General features: G+C 33.4%; 2 protein-coding genes across 4 annotated transcripts; both read right to left on the bottom strand.

The window, feature by feature from the left end:
• Window positions 1-14,630: 14,630 nt before the first annotated feature.
• LOC120182819 (CRIB domain-containing protein RIC4-like) lies at window positions 14,631-15,805 on the bottom strand. 3 transcript variants are annotated; one of them, XM_039187682.1, is made up of 4 exons: window positions 15,726-15,805; window positions 15,528-15,691; window positions 15,357-15,455; window positions 14,631-14,956 (listed from the first exon to the last, which is right to left on the bottom strand). In XM_039187682.1, exons 2-4 carry the CDS (start codon window positions 15,652-15,654, stop codon window positions 14,781-14,783), a joined length of 402 nt encoding a protein of 133 aa, XP_039043613.1. In that variant the 5' UTR covers window positions 15,655-15,691; window positions 15,726-15,805; the 3' UTR covers window positions 14,631-14,780. The 3 variants fall into 3 exon arrangements, with proteins under 3 accessions (XP_039043613.1, XP_039043614.1, XP_039043615.1); XM_039187683.1 differs by lacking the exon at window positions 15,726-15,805 and having other exon boundaries at window positions 14,631-14,944; window positions 15,528-15,718; XM_039187684.1 differs by lacking the exon at window positions 15,726-15,805 and having other exon boundaries at window positions 15,546-15,718.
• A 6,564-nt stretch (window positions 15,806-22,369) lies between these two features.
• Window positions 22,370-26,364, bottom strand: LOC120183046 (GDT1-like protein 4). Its single transcript, XM_039187841.1, has 9 exons — window positions 26,230-26,364; window positions 26,062-26,127; window positions 25,425-25,559; window positions 24,638-24,736; window positions 24,359-24,431; window positions 23,995-24,080; window positions 23,485-23,568; window positions 23,293-23,352; window positions 22,370-22,692 (listed from the first exon to the last, which is right to left on the bottom strand). The coding sequence occupies exons 1-9, from the start codon at window positions 26,305-26,307 to the stop codon at window positions 22,504-22,506; spliced, it is 870 nt and encodes a 289-aa protein (XP_039043772.1). The 5' UTR covers window positions 26,308-26,364; the 3' UTR covers window positions 22,370-22,503.
• Between the last annotated feature and the right edge of the window lie 1,262 nt (window positions 26,365-27,626).

Raw genomic sequence — 27,626 nt, 5'->3', positions numbered from 1 at the left:
AATTTAGGGGGAAAAAATAAGTCGAGGAGCATTACACCTTTTTCTTCTGTCATACCATGCTTAATAAAGAGGGTTATAAATTCAAGTTACCAATCTCTTCATTTTGTCTACGTAATCAAACCCCGAGAAGAAATTATTATATAAACCATTTCCACCACCTCATCTATGGTCCTTAACCAATTAAATGAGTACACGTCATATTTATTTTCCACATCATATTTCTTTAAAAATTAAAATTTCCAAATCATCATCTTTTTCTTTATCCCATCATCTTCTTCCCCAATCTTAAAGCATCAAATCTCCATGTTTTTGCTATGTTCTTTCTTTGGTTCACCATTATAATACATCTTAAGCATTAATCCTTTTCAATTGTTTCATATAGAAGGAAATTCTCATATATCATACATCAATCTAGAAATTCTCTTATATATTTTTAATGAGATTTTGTTGGTTAAGAAAAAAAAAAACAAGAAATATAAAAGTATATAGTAAGAAAATAATTAATTTGAGAGAATTTTAAAATTGTGTATTGATTTTAAATCTTGATTATAATGGTGAACCAAAGAAATAGCATAGCAAAACATGAGATTTAATGCTTGAGATTGGGGAGAAAATGATGAGATAAAGAAGTTATGATTTTTAATTTAGAATATAATGGTGGATTAAAGAAAGAGTATAGCAAAACATGGAGATTTAATGATTTAAGATTAGGGAAGAAGATGATGGGATAAAGAAGAAGGCGATGATTTGGAAACTTTAATTTTTAAGGAAACATGATGTGGAAAATAAATATGATGTGTACTCATATAATTGGTTAAGAACTAAGGACGAGGTGGTGGAAATGGTTCATGTAATAATTTCTCCTACTTGACATAGATAAGAATTTTGTAGACTCCGTTTGTCTTGGATTAAAAAATAGAAAACAATTCAGATTTTTCTTAAGATTATTATCAAAACGTTAGTCTAAGAATTAAAATAGTAAAAAATCAATCAAACAAAGCAAATTAAATACATAATTTAAAATAAAATAACAAAATTACTTATTTATACGTTAACAAAACTAGATGGACAAAGTCGTTGAGACACGTTTACATAGTTTTCTTAATGTAGATTTGTCCATTCATACAAGGCTGAAAAACTGTTGGCCGAATATCTCGTAACAGACAACGAGTTGAATACTTTCAGTGGCACGATTGCAATGTTCACCGAACTAAACCTATCATTTTCTTATCATTGAAATTTTAAGAAAATAGAGAAAGTATTTTTTAAGAGTGTCTTTATCCTGTAGGTTTATAGGACTTAAATGAAAGTTTCACACTAGAATAATTATTAAAAATTTTGAATAATTAAATAACAATTATCTAAAGTAATGTCTAAATTAAAAATACTAAAGAAAATTTGTATTAAGCTAAAATATCTGACAGACCCCGATCAACATGAATATTTCAAATCGCCCACGTTGTGAAAAGAACCTCCAATCTCATTGGGTTCAAATTCATACTCGAAGCAAAGTCTTATATTACACATTTACTAACATTCAAATTGGTTCATATGTATAAATATATCTCTATCCCATTAATATTAGATATAAGCTTTACATTTTTCTTTAATATAATTTATAAATAATTTATTTTAAGTATTAATTTCTCATTTCTCATTCAATTATTTTAAGCATATGATATATCGTTATAAAATTTACATATAATAAAATATAAAATCATAATTTTTTGATTTGAAACTTTATCTTTATCCATTAAAAATATACCTCAAAGTTTCTAAAAATCCATTTCCCCCCCCCCCTACAGGTCTCATGATAGCTGGGTTGCTGGTGATTAAAATGACACTTTCTGTTTCTGTAGTTGGCTCGCGTGACTGATATGGCGTTTATTATAGAATTAAAATCTACAACTGACATTACTTGGATTATGCGGACAGAATCACACCTGTGGTCACTATGGAATGTTTTAAGGATAAATTACATATTTAGTATCTAAACTATTAGTTTGGTCCGTTTTAGTACCTAAACTTTTAATTTTTTTCAAAATCATACATAATCTTTAGTTTTCATTTTAGTACCTCGCCGTTAAAAATTTAACGCATTTAGTACTTAAACTATTAATTTTGGTCTATTTTAATACATGAACTTTCAAAAAAAAAATTAACTTAACGTTAAATTTTAAATGGGTACAAAAATGAAACCAAAACTGAAGTTTTTAACGGTAAGATACTAAAACTTAGGTATAGTTTTTTAAAAAAATTAAAAATTTAGGTACTAAAACGGACTAAAATTGATAGTTTAGATACTAAACACGTAATTTACCTAGAAGTTCACATTCACATGGCGCGATTTGGTGAGGTGCAAATTGTATTTTGCTCCAGACATTCCAATGGAATGGCTGATGACTTTGCTGAAACAGGAAGCAGTCAGAAATCCTTGTTCAAGGCGTGGTGGTAGTTCAGTTGAAACTTTTGGCTATTGTCTTGTACTATGCTCTTACTTCTTCATGTATTTTTTGTGGTAGTTGTTCTATCGTGCATTTGGTCTTGATGTATGATTTCCATATGCATGGATGGATAAATTTGTTGGGGAAATCGGGTTATTTCCCACACGAACGTAGTTTCAAAATTGACCTAAAATGTCAAGATCAAAACCACCAAAGGTTGCACAGCGGATAAACCTGTCAAACTATTGAATATTGAAACACAATGGAAAAAACCGAATAAAAACAATAAAGGAGAGAACACACCAAATTTACGAGGTTCGACGAGAATATCGTCTACTCCTCGAGCACCACAACGGATGATAACTTCACTATATCGCCAATATTACAACAAATGGAATTCTTTAGAATTCCCAAAGTGGGAGAATGAAGAATACAAGAGGAAGAGAGAACTTGTTTTTGGGATTATTTCTAATGAAATACTTAGGCCTATTTATAGTTGAGTTTTAAGGACTAAACTTATAAATAACCTAATATTTTAGGGATCAGACATGAAAAATAAGTTGGCCACCTAACAAAGAATTTTCCAATATGTACAAGTTAGCCACCAAATATGAAATTCCCATATTCAAAGTTTGGCCACCAACCAAGATGAAATTTCCAATAAGTTGGCCACCAACCAAGATGAAATTTCCAACTTGCCAACTTAATTTCAAGTCAAATCTAACAAATCTCCACCTTGGCTTGAAATTACCAAGCCTACTCAAATTCTTCAACTCCCCAAATTTGTAGTGCCTCTAATTGCACTCACAAACGCCGCACACCCGAATGTGTTCATACTTTCAGGATGCTAATCAAGTTCAAACAATGATTGAACTTGTTTACTGTTACCACCTTGGTCATCATATCTGCAGGATTTTCTAATGTTGCAATTTTCTGAAGTAGAATCTTTCATTCTTCAAAGATCTCCCGCACAAAGTGATACCTCACGTCGATATGCTTAGTCCTTGAATGGTAGACTTGATTTTTCGCTAAGTGAATAGCGTTCTGACTGTCACAATAGAGACTAATGTGACTTTGAACAACTCCCAAGTCTTCCATCAACCCATTAAGCCAAATTGCTTCCTTTACAGCCTTTGAAACTGCCATGTATTCTGCCTCTGTAGTAGACAAGGTCATCGTAGATTACAATGTAGACTTTCAACTTACTGGAGCTTTAGCAAGAGTAAACAAATACCCAGTAGTTGATCGATGCTTATCCAAATCACCATCATAATCGGAATTAGCATATCCAACCACACACTGACCAAATAATTCATCCTGTTCAAAAACTAAACCAACATCCACGGTTTGTTGGAGATACCGTAATATCCATTTCACTGCTTGCCAATGTCCTTCTCCAGGATCATGCATGTACCTGCTCACAACTCCAATTACTTGTGAAATGTCAGGACTCGTACACACAATTGCATACATCAAGCTCCCAACTGCATTAGCATATGGAACTTTTGTCATATACTCTCGTTCTTCGTTAGTTTTAGGAGATAATTGAGAACTAAGTTTCAAATGAGAAGCCAGTGGGATACTTACATGTTTGATATTTTCATTCATGCCAAAACATTGTAATACCTTTCTCAGATACTGCTTCTGTGTTAAACAAAGCTTCATTCTCTGTCTATCTCTGCTTATCTCTATACCAAGAATCTTTTTGGCCTCACCTAGATATTTCATCTCAAACTCTTGATTCAACTGAGTCTTTAATTTGTCTATCTCCTTTTGACTCTTCGAAGCGATCAACATATCGTCAACGTACAAGAGAAAATAAATGAAAGATCCATCTTTGAGCTTTTGCAAATACACACAATGATCATATTTTCTTCTAGTGTACTTTTGCCTCCTCATAAAGCTATCAAATCGCTTGTACCACTGCCTCAGAGATTGCTTCAATCCATATAGAGATTTGTTCAGCTTACAAACCCATTTCTCACAACCACGATCTTTGTATCCTTATGGCTGAGTCATATAGATCTCCTCTTCTAAATCACCGTGCAAGAAAGCCGTCTTTACATCAAGTTGAGCTAGCTCCAAATTCAACTGTGCTACCAAGGCCAACAATATTCTAATGGAGGAATGCTTCACAAAAGGGGAAAATACTTCATTGTAGTTGATCCCCTCCTTTTAAGCGTAGCCTTTAGCTACCAACCGTGACTTGTAGCGAACATCTTTCTTGCTATGAGATCCATCTTTCTTTGCAAATACCCACTTGCATCCAATTGCTCTTTTACCTTTCGATAATTGAGCCAGTTTCCAAGTGTTGTTCTTTTGGAGAGATTGCATTTCTTCATCCATGGCACTTTTCCACTTATCACTTTCCAAGCTTTGTATTGCTTCTTGGTAAGTGACAGGGATATCATCATCAACAACTGGAAGAGCATAGGTCGACATATCAACAAATCGAGAAGGTCTACGAATTTCTCTTATTGGCCTTGTAACTGCAAGTGGTTCTGGTGTCTCCAATGGTTCTTGGGTTTGAACCTCTTCATCTTCTGATTCTTCTATTGGAGTTGAAGAATCAGCTGCATCAGCTTCTGGGATCATCGTCTGCTGAAACTTCACCTGTTTTGGAGTATGCTCCACCTGCTGCGGAGTACTACTTGTCTGGACAGCTTCATTTGTTACCTTCTTTATTAGGGCAGATTCATCAAAGGTAACATCTCTGCTACAAATTATCTTCTTGGTGTCTAAACACCAAAGGCGGAATCCCTTCACTCCATGGGTGATTCCCATAAAGAAAGTATTCTTTGCTCTCAGATCAAGCTTGGATTCCTTCACATGATAATAAGCAGTGGATCCAAATACATGTAAGGAATCATAATCAGTAGCAGGTTTTCTAGACCATACCTCCAATGGTGTTTTTCCTCCTATCACTGATGACGACAGACGATTGATGAGATGACCAGCATATGCCACAGCCTCAGCCCAAAATGCCTTGCCTAACCCAGCATTAGACAACATACATTGAACTTTCTCCAATAGTGTTCGATTCATACGCTCTGCCACCCCATTCTGTTGTGGTGTATTTCTAACAGTGAAGTGTCGAACAATACCATACTCATGGAAAACGTCAAAGAAATGGTCATTTTTATATTCCCCTCCATTGTCTGTCCTAAGATGTTTGATCTTTCTACCAGTCTGGTTCTCGATCATATTTTTCCATTTCAGGAAAATTCGAAGCACTTCATCTTTAGACTTCATCGGATACACCCAAACTCTTCTGGAAAAGTCATCTACAAAAGCTACAAAATAATGGTTTCCTCCCAAAGACGATGTCCTTGAAGGACCCCATACATCTGAGTGAATATAATCCACAATACCTTTTGTATTATGTATAGTGGTGCCAAACTTCACTCTCTTCTGCTTTCCCAGAACACAATGCTCGTAAAAGTTCAATTTACAAGCCTTTGCGCCTTTCAACAATCCTTTCTTTGCTAGAATTTGCAAGGATTTCTCTCCAGCATGTCCCAACTGCATATGCCACAACTGGGCCATATGTGACTTTTAAAACTCCATCTCTTATAGTGACTACTGAGCCTTTGGATTCCAAGGCTCCCAACGAGATGAGAATTTTCTTCAAATTGGGCACGTATCGGACATCAGTAAGAACTCTAGTTGATCCATCTTGATTCTTCAATCGAATTGAATCTATCCCAACAGTTTTACAGGCATTGTCATTGCCCATATAAACAACTCCTACATTTAGTTCTACTAAATCGGAGAACCACTCCCGATTAGGAGACATATAATAGGTACAACCCGAATCTAATATACATTCATCTCAATGGAATGTTTTTGATGAAGCAACCAATGATATGTCAGAGTCATTTACATCATGCTCTGCAACACATGCATCTGGAGCAGTTTTTCTTTTCTTCTTCAGCTTCGGATAATCTTTCTTCCAATGACCTTTCTCATGACAAAAGGCACATTCATCTTTTCCCAGTCTGGACTTCGACTTTGATCTCCCTTTCCAATTTGGCTTTTGACTTTTTGAGCGACCTCTTGCCACCATGGCCTCCACTGTTTCGTACTTGCTCTCCTTCTTAGTTTTCTTCCTGAGCTCATAACTATACAAAGTAGCAGTTACATCTTTACGGGTAACATTATCCTTACTATGAAGTAATGTTGTCTCAAGGTGCTCAAATTCATCTGGAAGAGATGACAATAACATCAAGGCCAAATCTTCATCTTTAAAGGTTTCATTCATGCCCAATAAGTCTGCCACTAGCTCATTGAACGCAGTGATGTGTTCATTCATACTGGTGCCTGGTTGATAATCAAATCTGAACAATCTTTTCTTCATGTGGAGACGATTCTAAGAGCTTTTCTTTAGTAATTTTTCCTCCAATGCTTTCCACATATTACTTGCAGAAGTCTCGTTCTTGTAGCTATACTTCTACTCCCTGGAAATACAAGATCGAATCGTGTTGCACGCCAAACGATTGATTGTTCCCCATTATTTATCCTCCATAGATTCAGGCTTTTCTTTCTCAATGGCGATGTCTAGACCTTGTTGGAATAAAGCGTCTAACACCTCGCCTTGCCACATGCCAAAATGATCGGATCCATCGAACAACTCCACCAAGAAATTTACATTTGACATCATCCTCCTCACCGGTCTGGATGAAGAGCTTGATGTCTCAACTGATCCGTATTTTTACGTTTTAATTCCAACGAACAATATTCAATAGCACGAACTATATCTTTTCAGCAACGGAACCACCAGGATAACCTCAACCGAAGCTCTGATGCCAATTGATGGGGAAATCGGGTTATTTCCCACACGAACGTAGTTTCAAAATTGACCTAAAATGTCAAGATCAAAACTACCAAAGGTTGCACAACTGATAAACCTGTCAAACAATTGAATATTGAAACACAATAGAAAAAACTGAATATAAACAATAAAGGAGAGAACACACCAAATTTACGAGGTTCGACGAGAATATCGTCTACTCCTCGGGCACCACACCAGATGATAACTTCACTATATCGCCAATATTACAACAAATGGAATTCTTTAGAATTCCCAAAGTGGGAGAATGAATAATACAAGAGGAAGAGAGAACTTGTTTTTGGGATTATTTTTAATGAAATACTTATGCCTATTTATAGTTGAGTTTTAAGGACTAAACTTATAAATAACCTAACATTTTAGGGATCAAACATGAAAAATAAGTTGGCCACCTACCAAAGAATTTTCCAATGTGTACAAGTTAGTCACCAAATATGAAATTCCCATATTCAAAGTTTGGCCACCAACCAAGATGAAATTTCCAATAAGTTAGCCACCAACGAATATGAAATTTCCAAATTGCCAACTTAATTTCAAGCCAAATCTAACAAGATCATCGTATCTATAATAAATGAAATATTAATTGATTTAGAAAAAATTACATGATATGAAAGTTCTGAGCTACTGGTCTTTTACAAAGGTAGAATTAGTTTGGTAATATGGCATCTTATCTCTTCAAAACTTTTGAACTATCGAAATAGTTTTACTTCTAAAATGAGACATAGATATATATGAAATTGGTTGTATTATTTGTATACATTTTTAATTTTTTGAAAGATTAATTTAGTTTAATTTTTTAGAATGAGGGAGTTTTGCATAATTAATATTGAAAATATATAAAATAAGCTTTAATCGGTTGACACTCCCACGACGCAAGCAAATCACGAATGTTACTCGACAACACTTAACTAATACTCCATAGACGACAACATCTTTGCCAAATCCTCCACACTACTAGACAATGACAAAATAACCGATTCCACCTCTTTAAGATAAAGCACGCAAAGCCTGGTACCCGAACTAGCAACTTCCCAATTGGAAATCTCAATGAGAGTCGGGATTCTATGTAAGACTACCTTCCATACAAATGCTTCCACTTTTGATACATGCACTACATGCCATGGGTAAAAGTAAGATGACTAACTTTTTCACTTGGTCCAGTCACAGAGGCCAAGTCCAAACTTCTAAAAGACAAGCTTCAAATTACGATTCAAGCCTTCATTAGCAAGAGACTTCACGCTCACATAGAGATTGAAGAATTCTAGGAAAGAAATCCATTACTCTTTCCACCGACATATACTTGGACCACAACAACTCAAGTTGAAACAACTTCATGGATGATATACAATCAGATTTGCTCTTTTCAGTGGAGGATTGTTGGGTGGGTGGGTGATGTTGTTAGTTGAATTATTTGGTTTGTGTTTCATTGTCTTTGGTTGATGTGGTTTGTATGTGGTGAAATTGTTTGGTTTATTGGAGAAATTTGTGGAAGGGTCGATTGGTTGTTGTTTTGTTGGTTGTTGAGTAATCCTGACTCCAAGTTTTGGAGGCTTTCGAAGAGCTTTGTTTTGGGTTCTTCATGTTATTATAGTGGTAATGGTTCCATCATTTAGTTTTTTCTGGTTGTTCGTTCTGGAGCTGTTGGAATTACAGATTTGAGTTTTGGTTGAACTATTTGTGGCCAGTGAAGTTCCCTTGTTTCCAGCATTTAGTTTGAAGTCTGAGGTTTTCCTATTTTAATGCTGCAATTGTTGATTTCTGCTTTGGTGCTTTTCCGCAGGAGTTTAGGTGGCTAGTTGTTCTGCTGTTATTCCATATTTGTTCAATACGGCTGGTTTTTGTTTTCGTTTGTATCTTTTTGCATATCATCAGGTTAGATGTTTCTTTGTAGTCTGTATCTCAGGCAGTGTTTGTTTCTTTGTAGCTCGACTAGCATTTTTCAGATGGTCGGATTGGATTGTTTTATTGATTGATGTATTTGTGGGTTCTGGTTTTCTGTTTATTTCCACCTCATGGTATACTCTTTTTCCTCCAATAGGTTTAGGGAGTTTTTTTAATGAGGTTCATGGGGTGGTGTACCTTGTATCTCTATCAATACAAAGTACCCATCTTTCAAAAAAAAAGTTGAAACAACTTCAGGATCAATTAATGATACAACTAGAGACAGTCTTGAAAATATCTTTAAAGTCCCTAAAAGGATCACTTTGTAAATATTACAAATTTTTAATATTTTTTATTGAGTATTTGTAATATAATTTAATATAAGATGATGCATTATCTTTTAGAATTGATTTATTATTCTATTAGGAATCCAGATCGAGTTAAAACATTATTCTTAGTTTAATATTATTTTATTAGGAACTAGGATTAGAATCAAAATATTATATTTAGTTTATTATTATTTTATTCATTAGTTACTTAGATTCATGGAATTCCTCACCCTATATAAAGGAGGCTCCATTCACCATTGTAAACATATCTTTTCTTAAATATAATACAACGAGAGTTTATTTCTGCACAACATACTTCATCATTAGGTTTTTTTCGAGTTCATCGTGACGGAGATCTTCACACTCCAGTTTACCTTTTCATTGTGATTACGATGGCTGGTTAGAGATGATTATCAAGTTTGCCTAGTCAACTGGGATTAGGAAGGTTCATAGGACAACTATCAATTAATCATCATCTTTATCTTCATTATCAATATATTTTGTGCCACCTCTCTCTTTCATCTTCTTTGTCTAAGTTATTTTATCTTTATCAATTCTTTATATTTGTTAATCTTCTTTTTCTTTATTCATGATTTTTTAGCAACACTTCCCCAATTTAAAACTCTAAAAGTTACGATAAAACCCTAATCCATCACCTCTCTCATTCTTTGATTGAGTCTATATCCCTAGGATTGATTCTTTATGTTTCTTACTTGATCCAAATTGGTTTCAGAAAAGACGACCAGGTCATTAGCAAACTGAATGTGAATATGCATAACTCACTTGTACCCGCCAAAACATCATTAATCAGACCCACCTCTACCGCTTTGCTCAGTAGTGCTTCATGTACTAAACTAAACAATAATGGAGATAACAAACAACCTTGATGGATACCCTTTTGGGTCTTGAAATTCCCCGATGGAGAACCATTTACTAAAACAAAAATAGTAACTGTTGAGATACATAGTATAATCCATCTCCCCCATCTAGCGCTAAATCCCATCATCTTCATAATGAGATCCGAAAATTTCAAATTCATTGAATCGTAGGTGACACACGTCTTTTCTATGTCAAATAATTATTCCTTAATTTCAAAAATAAAATAGAAAAAGATAGTATGGAGAGAGTAAGGATCGATCCGCAGGGACTAAGGAAGTTTCTGATAGTTCGGACCTTGATTTTTGATCTGGCATGAATTGAAAAGAAAAAAAATGGGAGTTTGTTAAGAAGTTTGTAAATAAAATGAAAGATTTAATCTAATAAAATAAAGAAATCGAATTAAAGAAAATAAAGATGAAAATTCTACTGATAAAACTCAGCCTCAGATTTAAGCTTTTTCCTCAATTCGAACCGATCATTGAATAGGGCCCAACCCTTGTAACTTGTTTCGGATTCATTTCGATTACATTTTATTGGGTGTAACCCTTGTAACTTGTTTTTCCTCTCAATTAACCGATTATATGAAATCAATTTTTGGATCTCAACCCTTATGTGGCCTAACCGCGTCAATCATTTGTTAATCCAACTTCGTTTTAGTTTTGGAAAATTGGACTCGGGTTATAGAATCTCAATGAGAATCAAACCTAATTTTAGTTTCCCTTAGCAAACCATCGCTAAGTGTGTTCGCAGGAAGTTGAATGTGCAACAAGTTGATCCTTCCTCCCAACTATTAATTAAAACCACAGTTCGAACCAAACTGTGCTGTTTAAACAATGTATTTTTTTCCTAAACTCTTTTTTTGCGGAATAATTTTATATTTCTCCTGAAAAAGAGGGGGAAATTGGCTCGGGTTAATAATGTGGTAAACAAAGAAAGGGAATATGAATCAAATTGGCTAACTAAGGGGAAAATAAATAAATGGTAGGTGATTTTGGGGGGGGAGAAAGGGTTAAATCCTAAGTGCCCCTATCATACTAAAACATCATATTCAATTGTGTAGTCTCGAAAAGTATTACGTTACAAGTTCTAGAATGCAAATAATTAGTTCGGCACGCTCAATTAAAACAAAGAGAAAGAATACAAGATATGCTCATTAGATCCAAAACTCACATGAAATGTTCAATTTACTCAATTATGGAATCAATGCAACTAACGAACTCATGGAATTGGCAAAACAAATCACACAAATTAGTCATGCAATGCTATTATGTATCCTAAATCACAACAAAATCGAGATTTAATTTACAAAGAAATGAAAGGAAATTAAACGAAACAAAATATATGCAACAAGAAATATCAACAATTAAAATCAAGAAAATGCTCAATTTCTTGCTTAATACTCGATAAACTAGCATTGTTTAATGCTCGAGAAACAACCAAGACACTCGGGTTACTTTAGTAGCAAGAAGGTCTTTTGTATGTCCGTACATGTTTCAGTTAGTGCACAAGGCATTTTAATGCTAGATGGGCATAGATGCCCCAAGTACTCATATAGAGTAGGTTGGTCGAGTTGATGTTTCCGACGTAGAAATTCTGGATCCCACCCTAGGTAGACTAGAGAGGTGTGTGTCTCTAAGATGTGCGAAACCCTCCGACCACACCATGATGTCTACCTTTGTATATATGTTTAGATTAGCATTCTTGTATGCTAATATTTATGTTGCAATCATGATCATACTGTGGAATCATGTAGTATAGTTTGGTTATTAATGTGGCACTGAGCTTGTCAGCTCAACGTTCGTAATTTGTTTTCATGTGAAGGTTCTTAGGATGAGCGTTCGAGGAGCTTATTGTGTAGTCCGTATTCTAGACCAACATAAGCTTTTGAGTAAGTCTTGTATCTTCTTAAAGGGCATGTATTGTATATGAACCTTCTTGTATTCTAGTTGTGACTGTACTTTGAAATATTCTTTTGAAATAATCTAGATGTATTATGGGGTCTCCCGTAATAGTAAACTTAAATACTATTATTCCTATTTTATAATCATGATGGATGCTTTTAAATTGGTCTTTATAATTGTTTTAAAAAGAAAAAATTTTGGTTAGCCACTTTAGTGGTTTTGTGTAATGTACTAATTTATTAGCCTTCGAATCGTAGTGGAGTAGGACGTTACAAATGAGTTCATGAAGAGTCCATATGAGCATGCACTATATACAAAGAAAAATGAAGACAATGATATCATGATTGTGTGCATATATGTGGACAATATGATTTTTCACAGGAAACAGTCCATGTATGTTCAATGATTTCTAGAAAGCTATGACAAAAGAATTTAAAATGACAAATATTGGTGAAATGTCATACTTCCATGGAGTCGAGTGAAACAAATGCAAAATAAAATATTTATGTCTTAAAAGAAGTACCCTAAGCAAATTTTGAGCAAATTATGAATGGAAGACTGCAAGTCGATAACCACTCCAGTAGAACTAGGCATGAAATTAAGTGTAAATTCAACAAGAGAGCCAGTAAATCTAACGTTATTTAAAAGCATCATTGAAAGTCTAAGGTATATGACTATCACACGACCAGATATAATGTACATTGTGGGACTAGTAAACAGATTCATGGAGAAGCCCAAATAAGATCATTGGATTGCGACAAAGAATTTTGAGATATGTCTAAGGTACAACAGATCATGGTTTGTCCTATACGTATTTAGGAAATTTGGAGTTAGTTTGTTATTATAATAGTGGTTATGGGGAGACTTAGATGATCGAAAAAATACTTCTGGATATTTGTTACATATTGACTCTATAGTATTTTCATGATATTCAAAGAAGTAAAAAAGGGTAACTCTTTCGACATGTGAGCAGAATATATAGTCGCAACAATGTGCATTCGCCAAGCAATGTGGTTAAATAATATTTTGAATAAGCTAAACTTGACACAAGAAGAACCGACTATTATTTATGCTAATAACAAGTCTACAATTTCTCTTGCTAAGAATCTTGTCTCCCATAGTCGAAGCAAACATATTGATACAAAATATCACTTTATACGAAAGCAAGTGAAGAACAAAAATGTAAAATTAATATACTGCAGAAGTGAAGATCAATTAATAGTCATTTTCATGAAGCCATTAAAAAAAGATATTTTCAACCGACTCAAAGAAAAACTCATAATGGAAAATCAAATTTGAGTGAAGTGTCAGAAGTTAAACATGATTTTTGACTGTGGGTTGGCAAAGCACTTGCCAAGAAATCAAGGAGCAAGGAAAAGCATTTAAGTCGTCAGCAACAATTAATTAGATGACAACACCCTAAACCACAAAGGCATGTCAGTAAAGTTAGAATAATATGTGGCATCTACGGTACAGGGTTAATTATGTAATTATGTACCATGTTTTTTATTATAAATAGAGATGTAACCTAAACCTATGAGACATTGAATAAAACTTCTAGCGCCGCCTAGCCACTGAGGATGTAAGGTCGAACCTTGTTAAAAATTCTTGTGCTCTTCTGTTTTTTTTTTTCGATTCTTCAACAGTAAACAGTAAGCACAAATGAAAATTCATGTATACATTTGAATATCGTTATTAGTATCTTGTTTCAATCAAACAATCAAATTTGTCCTCATGATCAACAAGAATATATATGTACAATTATAGAAGTCATGAAATTAGAGGTGAACAAAATTCGGTTTAATTTGAAAAAATTGGTATTTTTCTAATTTTGAGTTATTTGAATCAATTTAAATTATCGAATTAATTTTCCAGTTTGAGTGTAGTTAGAATTTAAAAATTTTTGAGTTATTCAAGAGTCAAAAATTTAGCTTGATTGATAATTTTGACAGTTTTACAATTTTGTCTCTGATTTCCTTATTTCCTCAATTCATCGTTCATTTTAAGTCTATTTTCTTATCAAATTTGAACAACTTGCTCTTAAACTATTGTAAAATATTTATTTATCTCTAATTCCTTTTTTGAAAACAATTTTTCTATTTTTTTGATTTAATCCCTCAAATTTGCAAGATTTCTTTATTTCTACAATTCATCCTTTAATTCATTTTAGGTGCATTTTCTCCAATTTTGCATGGTGTTTTCTCAACTCGAATTGATAAAGTTTGAATGACAAAATATGACTTATCAACTCGAATAACTTAAAAAACTTTTTATTCGGCTGGATCGAATGTTCACTCTGACATGAAACAACTAAATAAAGCAAACAATAGGAGAGAAAATTTCATTTCAAATGTAACCATTTCATGGACACTTAAATATGATAATCACATCCCACGTTAAAGCACAAAAGTGTTTGACCAGCACAACAACAATGGTTTCTCAAATGACGACTTTCACTTTTCAAGAAGCTTGAACAGCTGCATGTGTTTTGTTGGGTTCACATTGTGGTGAAGGGAAAGTGAAGAGAATGATTAGGCGAGAAAAGATTGTCCCAGCTTCCCCTGCTGGAGTTGCTTGATTCGGATTTATCCAACCCTACGTGCGCCACGTGCTTTACATCTGTTGGCAACCCTATTTCCATATCTTCCTCCTCTTCCATCTCTTCTTTGTGCACTAAAACACCCCATAAATTAAGATCTCGATTGGAAACCTAAAGGATGATATATATATATATATATATATATATATATATTATAATGATATAAAATATCACTATTTTTATTAAATAGTTATTTTATATATTTTTAGAGTTTTTTTATTTTTAATATAAAAGGTCTCTATGTGGATATGATTTATAATTTATTAATTAACAAACGATCAATGCTCCAAAATAAGAATATTGTTGTCTTAAAATAAAATATTAGGGGGAAAATTACTTCATAAAAGTGATTATTTTTGTCAAACTTTAAGGGTATTTTGACAATAAATTAAATATTGGGAGCTAAAATGCTCTAGAAATAAGAATAAGAATCTAAATTACTATTTACTCAAATGTTAGTGTGGGTATACTTACCGAATAATTGTGAGAAGGTCTTGAAACCCTTGAACAGTTTATGAAACCCAGGATTCACGGATAAACTTTCATCATCTTCTTCTTCTTCATGTCGTGTTCCTACAATATCAAAACCTAATTAGTGTCCTGTAACAAACAAATTACAAAAGGAACAATAATATATAAGAAGAATTGTTGCAGAAGATGAACTGGCATTGGCAGGCTTTGAATTTGATCTTCTAGGCTGCTGCTGCTGAACAGCTACCGCCACACTTGATTCAGAGACACATCCAAAGGGCAGCATAACAAATCTTTCCATGAATCTGAACAATGGGAAAACCCAGAAAACCTGTTGTTGAAGGGAAATGCAGTACTCATTGGAAGTATTGTAGTTTGGTTTGTTATATTGGGTAATAGCTATGGCTGCCTTTGTTATCAAGTTACAATAATTCTTCCATATTCGAGGAAATCAAATATAGTTTGGAACCACTAACTTATGATCTGATTAAATTTTGAAGTTGTAACTATAAACCCAGGCTAAAAAATGTAGTTGAACTTATGTTTAGGAGGCGTTATATCAAACCCCATGGCCCAAACCAACCCTAGGGTTGGTTCTAACTCCTGTCACTTCCCCGAGAAAACTTTTTACTGTATTAAGTTTCCCCACAGTGGGGCTCCTACTTCCTTCAATTATACATAAAGCTACCAACCTTTTTTCCTTTCCCCGTCTGTATTTAATTTTTTGTTCACTTAATTTATACTCTTCCTTTTAATTAAGTGGCGGATGCCTTGCATTAAGGGAAGATATATGTTCATCCTAAAAATCGAATTTATTTCAATTAATTATTAATTTTATTAGTTGTATCGATCCTAAAATTTTATTTTTACTCATCATGTGTATTAAACTTTTATTAAACTTTTATGTTATTAATATGCGTGTTATGTCCTAAAAATATTTTTATATTAAATGTTTCGCAAGCGATCTCATGTGTTCAAAACACATGCAACAAGCTCTCGGTGAAGGGTACCTAATGGGTGTGTTTTCTTGGAGTTTAAAGAAGAGTAAAATGATTGATGTATTGGCTGGCCCATCGGAACTTGAAAAGATAAATATATTGGCTTGTTGAGAGATTTATTTCAATTTTACACCTTGATACAATGACTATATTTGGGGTTCATGAATTTATTCCCGTACATATATTATAACTCACAATAACCAGCTAACTTATATAAGAATATAATATTATGAGTAAAGTATAAGGACGGTCATCTCATTTTATGTATTTATTTTCAATTTCTATAATTTCATTTAAAAAAATAGGATTAATATTAAATTTATTTATTTAAAATTAAAATTAATTTGATAAACATGTAAACATTTAGGGTTAAATATGTTGATATTATATCAATTAAAACAGATGTCATATCATCATTATATTAACTACTTAACTATGAGTGATCGAAATTAAAATTCAAAAAGTTGAATGATGAAATTAAAATTCTTAAATTTAAGTGACAAAAATAGAAGTGACCCTGAAATTGGGTGATCATTCTTTTACTTTACCCTGAAAACTTAACTTAGAAAAACTTAACGATGAAATGAAATTTTAGTGACCAAAATGCTCTAAGAAAGAGAACGAAGTGTAAAGGGGCACTTTTTAGTATTATGTGTTTTTTAGTGATATAGTTTGCATTAATTTATTGTTTTTGTCCTATCATGGAATATGATCAATCTATCCATGGGTACGGGGAACAAAATGAAATTGAATCTATAGTAATGCACTTTGGATTCAGATATCGTAAGCACTCTCATACCTATAAACAGAGCGGAGATATAGCAAAGGAACGGGACATTCAACACTATTCCTAAACCTCCATTGAAGTTTGTTCCCCAAATGTAATCGAACAACTAGAGAACTCCTCGAACCCCAACACAAACAACGAGCTCAAACATCGGTGTGTCACGTCAATTGATGACAGTAATACAAATAAATTAAAAAATTTAATGATTGTATTATAAGTATTAAACATTCGATAATCACAATGACCGCCACTCATTGTCAAAACCCATTCAAATCAGTCTCTACAATACTCCCTCCATTCTCCGAATCCGATCGTCAAATGGAGGTTTTTTTTCCAATACGCCTATAAAAAAATTATTTCGGGAGTAGACGAAAAATTCGTCACATCGAGGTAATAAGTTTTGAAGGATATTATTTTTATATTTCATGTTTAATATTTAATTAATTTCTAAGGAACTCCTCACCTCGAGATGAAGAGTTCTATTAAAATAATATTTTTTATAGTTATTTACTTAAATAGAAAAATAAAAAAAAAATCTTTAGAACTCGTCACCTTGAGGTGACCAGTTCTTCGAGGTTTAAATATATAGTCATTTAGAAATAATTGAAAAAGTATGTTTATAACTGTTGTAACTCGTCATGTTGGTGTGACAAGTTTTAACGGTCATTTTGAAGAAAAAAAAATCACTATAAATAGGAGTTGGGTTAGTTGATAGAGTTATATGAGAAACAAATCATGCATTTGCGGGAAGAATATTTTAGAAATTTTTCGAAAGATCATTTTGGGTCTAAGTACTCTGACATTGATGACTCAGATTCAAGCTTGTCTTCAAATGAGGAATGGGTAAAAGAGTCAATAAAGTCGATTGTTGATCAACATAAGAAGAAGAAGAATGAAGACTTACCAAAACGATGCAGAAGCGACTTATCGAGAGGAATGAAAAATAATACTAATGTAAAACTTGAGAGGAAAAATAAGAGGAAAAGTTGTTTATTTTGCTAAAAAAGTTATATATATATATATATATATGAATTTGAGTTTATTTAAACATCATTTTTGAATAGTTACAATTATATATGAAAAGTAAAAATATAAAGATAGTTATTGATATTGATAGATTTATCCAAAATAGGTACAACAAACAACATGAGAATAAAATTAAAAAGGTTTTATCGGTCCGGTCGATATTTTGGAAGATGTGGAAATTGTTTTCTGTTGTGGCCTTCACCTCTGCAGTGGCTACAAAGCTTTGGCAGTCCTTGCTCTCATTGAGGATCATCCATATCAGTATGAATTTGACTAGATTCAGGATGACCCCTCAACTTTCTTCGTAATTGTGGATTGGGAAATCATTCTATAGAAACAGTTAGTGGTCAACATGCATCGTTTAGGAGATACTTAAAGTCACAACTGTATATATTGCGCATAGTATGCAGGTTATAACAATCATCAGCGTGTGAGTATGAGATTACATTCACTTGCATACATGCAGCAACCTGTGAACGCATGAATATCTGAAGGCTTGAAATCGACCACAATCACACCATCTTCTATTGAGATTACCGATGTAGGTGGCAGAATTCTCACCCTCATGTGATCGAATAAGTGCTTGGAAAATGTAATCAGAATTGAGTCTGGCAAAATTATGAACATACATTGATATTGCATGTGTTTGATTTTTGTTCATTGCTTTCTCCATATTTTGTGCCCAATTTCTATTTTCGTTGATCATTGCCTCTACTTAGGCACCTTTGTCTGCTCATACTTTACCCAGTCTAAAGTAAGTCTACCAAACAATACTTGCTACTGGAAGATGTCTAGTCTCTTTAAGAACTGAATTAATATATTCAACAAGATTGGTTATCATGTGACCGTAACGTTGACCATATTTCTTGAGGTATTTCAACTACAAACTTATAAACCTCCTCCATATTTCCTTAGATGTTCCAGCCTTGTACGGAAGTTCGGTTGTAGTAAAGCGTATCTTGAAAAAAGTTAGATTTAAGTATAATAATAAAATAAGAACATAAATAAAGGAAAAGAAAAGAATAAGTTACCAATATTGATAATATCTTTCTTGATCTTCTTATTCTTAAACCTCGTCATAGCATTGGATGCAATATGAAGTATACAATATGCCAGAAATGCATGGGGAGGTGACCACATACTTTCCAATTTGTCAATCGTGGCCAACAACCAAGGTGAACATTCTGAAATCATATAAACCCCATCTTGTATGACAACATGGAAACACAAGTTTGACATAAAGAAATTTCACATTACATCAGACTCAGTTTTAACAATGGCAAATGCAATGGAGGGAATGTTTCTGTCACCATCTTGTGCAACATCTATCATCAAGATGTGTTTTTCTAGGCCATAGAGAAAAGTGTCATCTACTTGAACCATTTGTTTACAGCAATGAAAACCTTCAATGGATGACTTGAAAGCCCAAAACAAGCCTTCGAAAACTCTCTTCCCTGGGATAACATGTCCATCAAACGTGTTCACAAGATAAGTATAAGAGCGAACAATGGTTCCTGGGATGAAAAATTCCATTGTGTGTAATATATGTGGGAGCTCATTGTATGACTAGTCCCAATCACCGTACAATAGTGTCATAACTTTCCTTTTCTCCATCCACGACTTGTAGTAAGACATAATATAGCCAAATGTGTTTCGGATTGATGCCACTATCATTGAAACTAGGATCCTTGGATTTTTCTTCACCAAAAGATAGACGTATACACATATGACATCAGAATCTAAGTGTTTGTTGTCTTGGGTCAAGGAGCTTAACGTGCAACTGTACTAGGAGTGGAACCTTATCACTTACTAAAATATCTTTCGTTGTAGGTATGAGACATGTATCCTTCACTTACAGCCGACATTATTGTTTATAAACTTAACAAAATATATATTCTGATCAAACTCCACTACATTGAATTCTATATAAGCTTTGATACAAAACTCCTTCACTGCTAGTTGGACATCTTTCTTAGTTTCAAATTGGGACCCAACTAGCAACTCCGTTGATTTGTCATTCGAGGTACCCTAGTGGGCTGTGCATATCTCCGACATATCAAGATTCCTAATGGAATCATAGTTTATGTCACATGTTGTAATTGGATTATAATAGTAAGGCATTTGGGGTCGTGACGTTTGAGGGTAACTAGGGTTGGTAAATGTGCCCAACCTCGCGGAGCATTCAGCAGTGCATACCCATATTAAATTGCTGCCTCCCAGACATCAACCTCTATATCAAAACCTTTTCCCTCTAAAATAGCCTCGACGATATCATAATCATTAAATATTGGTGTGTCATCGTCTAGTAGTAGTGGAAAAAAGTTTTATCATCCTAATTGAAATCATTGAGGCTTTCACTGAATTGGCCAACAAGGTTATCTCGATCTCCTCATGGTCATGTTTCTTCGGTCACATGTGCAACGGTTAAAGAATTAGGAATATATGCATTTTCAACGTATATGTCAATCATTTGATTATTTGGATATTAATGCATACCAACCATAACAGCTACGTCATCGTCGTCGTCAATATAGAATTCTCCATATTTGAGCGGAGTCTCTAAAATTATGTGTCGATAACTCAAACATGAACCATGGGCTCTAAATTTTCTTTCAATCTTCTGTTTCATTTGGTGATGCGATACATCTAAAGGGAACATCATGTTTACGAGTTTCTATGACTTAAACATAAAACCATCATCAGTTTGGATAACTTGGCCATTTGAGTGGACCACTATGTAAAATTTGATAGTCATAGGCTGAGAAAGATTTTTTTCTTGTTCAACTCAGTTGTACAAAGAACTACTTATTTGGTTGTTGGCCATAAATAGAAAAATCAACTTTCAGTGCCCAATTAATTATCTTAAACAACTTTTCAGTAATATATCAACTCATTTAAGCAAACTTTTAGGTGAAGACACATCACTTAATATCAGAAAAACATGCATTTCTCATAGGCAAAATAATGCACCATGTCAAAAACTTTTCAGTGCCCAATTAATTATCTTAAGAAACTTTTCGGTGATATATGAACTCATTTCAGCTAAATTTTCAACGGTGATATATCACTTCGTATAAAAAAACGTGCATTTCTCATAGACAAAATAATGTACCATAGTAGAAACTTTTTAGTGCCCAATTAATTATCTTCTGCAACTTTTCAGTGATATATCAACTCATTTCAACAAACTTTTAAGTGGTGATATATCACTTAATATCATAAAAACGTGCATTTCTCATAGGCAAAATAATGCACCATGGCAAAAACTTTTCAGTACTCAATTAATTATCTTAAGCAACTTTTCAGTGATATATCAACTCATTTCAGCAAACTTTTTAATGGTGATATGTCACTTCATATCAATAAAACGTACATTTCTCATAGGCAAAATAATGCACCATGGCAGAATCAACAACTTTTCAGTGATATATCAACTCATTTCAACAAACTTTTCAGTGGTGATATATCAGTTCATATCAGAGAAACATACATTTCTCACATGAAAAATAATGCACCATGACAGAAAGTTTTCAGTTAAAAAACTTTTCAGAAACCTATTAATGTGTGAGGTGAAAGTTAAATTACTCATTTGAAGCAAAATTTTGTGATTATGACAATTATTTGTGCAACAATTTTTTATTGAAAATCTTTAACCATGTGTTTCGAAAAAAATATTCAACTATCTTTAACCATGTGTTTCGAAAAAAATATTCAACTAGACAAGTTGAAGTTCAATATAGAAACAAGAGTTCAACTCGAAGCAATAGAAGAATATCTTTGTTATACTATAGATTTCCACTATCATGCACGATGTTTCATCTAAAGGATGATGTCGACTTTGATGGTATGATTGAGACATACTTCTATCATTCTTTATCTAATGTCAATTTGTTTGTAGAGTTCGTTGATCTCGACCTTGTCCGTACGGTTGAGGATGTTGCTTCCAACTAGAACATCCTATAACTCAAAACAAATTTACATTGAAAAATATCTTAGCCCATGCATATCTTTTAACAAATATTCGTTTTTAAAATATTATTTTAATAGAACTCGTACGAGCTGATGGGATTTGTAAATAACAGTTAAATATTATTTTAACAAATTTTGGTTAACCATGTGTTTAAAGATATGAGTAAGCATGGGCCAAGGCATTTTTTCCATTTTTCTATTTAAAGTAAAAAACTGTCAAAGAAAAGTTACGCAAGTCTTATAAATCTAATTTTACACTATAAGTTAGTTATGTTTGCAAAGGCGAAGCAAAGCAGAAGAACGATCTTCCGGTGTTCATATGACCAAAGAGCAAAACAAGAACACGAAAATGATGTTAGGCAGCTTACAATCATAGGGGAGGGTAGAAATATGAAGACAGGGAAAAGCCTAGAAAGAGTAAGCCTCCAACTGTAGCAACGGTGCTTTGCGAGATCTTGGCCGCCAGCATACTTCCTCCCACCACAGCCAATGATGTGCAGATGGTGTGTCCTAATGTCGCTCCTACCGCTACTCCGACTGCATTTTTATGCGTCGCTAGCTACAACATCAAAAATCATGGTTTTACAAAACTACCCGACTTATAAAATAGAATGTTATACTTGGGTGAATGAGCATTCAAACACAAATACCAAACAATTCAGCAGTCAAAGTTGCACGTCAATCATGAAAATTTATAATAAATCAAGTTTGTAAGGAAAAGAAAATAAATGAATGTGATGCCAGGTCAAATGCAGCTGTTCACTTGCAAATAAAAGATCTTAATAACACAGAACCTTTATAATTAATCATAGTATACTCGTTAATGGTGATTAATAATATTACCATCATTTATAAGTATGTCATTGGGTCATCTCACCATCCTGTTCTTATAAAGAAGTTATCAGCCTTTGGCTTCAAGCCAGCAGAAGGCACTTTTCACCTAACGGATTAAGTTTAGAGAAGTTCATGCATTCTTTTTGTTGCAAGTTGTAACTCAGATTATTTGCATTTTTAAAGGGAAACAACACATGCCGACTTTCGCTTCTTAGAACAACTTCTCAAGTAAAAGAACCCAAAGAATATGAGCTACCATCACAAACAATGAGACAAATTCAGATAATAGAGATAACATATAGGTCAAGGGAAAGAATAATCTTACAGCAATTGTTGCAATCTGGCTTCTATCCCCCCATTCTGCTAGGAACGTTAGAATGAATGCCTGCATAGAAAGAGGGGGGAAATGGAATAAGAAGGAAAAAAACAACTCAGTTATAATATATTATTTAAACAAGTGGAAATTAGCTACCTTTAAATACTCGAGACAAATGGTAAATTGTGAACAAAATAATACCTCCAAAAATATTGGTGTACAAAATCTGGAGAAGAAGCGCCGATAAGATGTTTTCCCTTGCCCAGTCTCGAGTTTCTCTTCCACCTAAACATTTGATATAACCAAAGGCAAACACACCATGAGATAATATGAAAGTTTTTCACTAAGAAAAGATGGTGTAATTTTTAAAAATAGTATAATTTATTGATAGTGACTAGATTGATAGATGTAAGAATGCATGCACATTAACAAGTGGACAAGAAAAGCTCAAGATACTTTTAATGAAATTGTGCACTTCCCTGGAAAGGGACAAGCGCTACTCTACATTCTACAATGCAGAAAAAACTAATAATAGACTCCTAGAAGTCAGACACTGACTAAATTTTAAGTATAAACATTTAGACTGCGTCAAAATTGGATCTGTCAGCGTACACCAGTTCTTTTATATTGGCAGAAGCATCTATAATATCAAATGTTCTAAAATGATGTATAAAGCAAATATGAAGACTGAATTGAGAACTCTAGACATACTTCTTCAATTTCCTTTTTCTGAGATGCCATTGAATCTGATCTCCAAGCAATGTAAAGTAACCGGAGCCCAAAAAATGCGTAGAGAACTGCATACCAGAACCAATGACAACACCATGGTCATTTTATTTCTCTAAAGAAAAATTTTCTTTGTATTAGACAACTATGATAGAAAAGCATAAAAAGGGGATAAAGCAAAGAAACAGGTGTAGACACACAACATGAAGACACTCTGAAAGAAAAGCTCAACCAATGAACAAAAATGAAGCCATAGAAAACAGCACACATGATGAACTAAAAACTAAAAAATAACCTAATCAGAATTTTTATGTACCGAAAAATGAAAGAGATAGCTATTTTGCATTACCCGTAGCTGCACTATTGGTGTGCTTCCTCGATATCAAATTTGGCACAATCCTACCTAGTGCAGTGGAAAGTACCTATAAGACAAGAAAATTAAAACATTGACAGCATTAAGAATTTAGCAAAAATGGCTTTGCCAATTTATGTTCTTCCAGAAGAATTTCATCTTAATACCATGAAAACGCATAATGCTCTATTTTTTTTTTTTGGGGGGGGGGGGGGCATGACAGATTTCATAAGTCAAAGAATGACTTAAAACATTTAAAAGAAAATTCTAACTTACTGTCATAACAATCAGAGCAGTTAGCGCACCAGATAAAACAATTGACTTCGGGTGTCGCATCGCCATAAGAGCTGCTATAATAAATGTCTCATCTCCAATCTATCATTGCATTTAGAACACATACATTCAGCATTTACTTTAGATTCCATCACTAACAATTTATGTGACCAATTTTAGAAGCAAAATAGTTAACATGTTTCATAAAAATAAACTTCCTTCTAAAGAACATTATAGTAAGAGATGTGGAAAACCATCAATGTTTTGTATAGGGGTGAGCATTTACCTCGACTTGAAAAACTGATTTTTTCGATTAGACTTGACTCGAAAAAACTCGACTTTAATTGACTTCGAGTTGCAATTTCATAAACTCGACTCGAAAAAATTTCAAGTTCAAGTCGAGTTATAAAAATACAACTCGAATAACTTGAAATTTTTAGTAATTAGTGAATTGGTTTTCAAGTTTAAGTTGAGCCCTTCGAGTTTGTATGATATATATGTATATCACATATGAAAAAAATATGAAGAAATATATATGTATTGTATATGCTTATAAAAACCATTCAAATTGAAATTAAATAGTATCATAATATTATAAATATTTACAATTAAATTTAAACAGTAAATCGAAAACTCGACTCGAAAAAATTTCAAATCAACCTTGAGTTATGAAATAGGACTCGTCAACTCGAGTAACTCGAAAGTTTTTTACTTGACCTGACTCGATCGAAGGCTCACCCCTAATTTTGCAAAGTCAAATATAAAATAAAATAGAATTGAATGTACAAACCTCACTGATAATTATCATGGACAAACTTGTAAAGAAAGCATCGAAGACTCCAAGACCAGCCGAATCAAAACCGACATCGATACCAATTGAATTACTATCAGACTTTTCATCTAATTCAACGTTCTTTGAAACAATCTGTAAAAAAAAAACATCATCAACATAATCGAAAAGCCAACACAAAATACATATCATTATAAAATACAAAATTCCACAAACGAAGAAGTTAACATAATGATAACGTGGTACGTGTATAAGTTCCAAATTAAATCTCAAAACGAAGCTAATATTTAGACATGCGTGTGGTTTAACTAACGCCCAGTTTTAGCACTTAGCATTATATTCATAGAGAGTTGCTCTAAACTCTAAAGCAAAAGAAAATGGAACTCTAAAGTTCCAAATGGAATAAACAACCAAAGCCCAAAGGACAATATAACTAAACTAATTGTTTAAAAAATGTGAAGTCAACAAATTATTTTTTTAATAATGTGAGGCGATTGCAAATCAGCCGTTCGAACTCAAATTTTCTGAAGAAAATAACATTTCCTTTTACTATATAGATCATTCAATAAGTTCGAAGTCTACAAATTATTCTCTCCAAAAAACAAAACAAAACAGAAAATAAAATAAAATAACAGACCATGCCACGGCGACCGAGATCTTTGACTGACCCACCCGATTCCTCCTCAACTTCAAGTCCAGACACCTAAGAGATCATAAAAATGTTTTTAAAAAACAAAATCCCCAATTCAGTATGTACTTAAATTTGAAAGAATAAGCTCTTTTATCTAAAAAAAATGGAAAATACCTGAGCAAAAGAAATGGCGGAGAGAGCAAAGAAGATGACGAAAGCAACGAACAGAAAGCGAGCGGAAATGGAATCCATTACAAGAAGCTGAGGAGAGAAATTTGAGGGATGGGGAGGTTTTAAAGAGGGATCTGAATCAAAGGGGTAGATCTAATAAAAGGGATTGAGATCCAAGGAATCAACGAGACATGAAAGAGAGAGATCCTGCGAAGAGCGAAGATCTTCACTGCTACAATTTGCTCAGTGAGAAAGCGCGGGTATTACATTACGTAGGAAGGGGCTGAGGAAACTTCAACCCTTCTTTTCCCCTGATTTCGAAGCTCAAATTGCTTGTTAATCATTTTGTGAAGGCGGCCGACTCTCATACTTTATTATTAAATTCCAATAATCTTGTTCCTTTAACTGATTTTTAGTCCAACTCTAAATTTTTAATTAGAACGTACTCTTTGACCGCGGCAAATTTTTTAAAATAATGTGTTAAAATTATAAATCTATTAAGGGTAAAGTACATAAATGGTTCCTCAACTATAGAATATTACTTTGTTGAGTCATTCAACTATTAAAAGTTATAAAATGGTTCATTGATTATATAGTGTTGCTTTTTTAAGTCATCGACTATTAAAAGTTACAAAAATTATCACTCTACTATTCACTATATTCTAAATTCGTCTTTTTTGTAAAAAATATTGATGATAGTTTGAGATGGACGTTAACCTGCTGATTAGGATATGATGTCATTTGAGATTATGGGTTCATATTAGGAATGGTAACGGGGCGGGTTTTGCTTGCCCCGTCCCTGTCGGGTTTTTTATTGGGGCGCTCCATCGGGGATTTTTTTACCCCATCCCCGAACCCGACTCAAAATGTTATACCTGAACCCGACCAGATCCCGAGAAAAACTTTATTTTTCATTTAAAAAATAGAAAAAATATAAAAATATAAAAATATAAAAAATATAAATTATTATATATAATTAATATAAAATATATAAAATATTATATATAATTAATATGAAAAATATTATATATTATATATATAATTAATATAAAAAATTAAAAAAAATATATTATATATATAATCGGGGCGGGGCGGGGATACCTTGCCCCGAACTCGAACCCAAAAAAATCTCCGAATTTTACCCCGATACCCGACCCGATATTATTCAAACCCGACCCGGCCCGAACTTGGCCGGGTTTCAGGTTTCCCCGTCGGGTTCGGGTTATTCTGCCATCCCTAGTTCATATTATATCATATCTTAGTGAGTAGGTTAACATCAAACTGAAATTGACATCAATTTTTTAATAGAAAATGATGAGTTTGGAACATAATGAATAGTTGTGCGATTATTTCGTAACTTTTAATAGTTAGAGGACTTAAAAAATAACATCTTATAGTTA

This window comes from Hibiscus syriacus, unplaced genomic scaffold, assembly GCF_006381635.1.
Source record: "Hibiscus syriacus cultivar Baekdansim isolate YM2019G1 unplaced genomic scaffold, ASM638163v2 tig00112738_pilon, whole genome shotgun sequence".
In the NCBI taxonomy this organism is placed as follows: domain Eukaryota; kingdom Viridiplantae; phylum Streptophyta; class Magnoliopsida; order Malvales; family Malvaceae; genus Hibiscus; species Hibiscus syriacus.
Note: the sequence above shows the minus strand (reverse complement) of the source record. Positions and strands in the feature narration are given on the sequence as shown.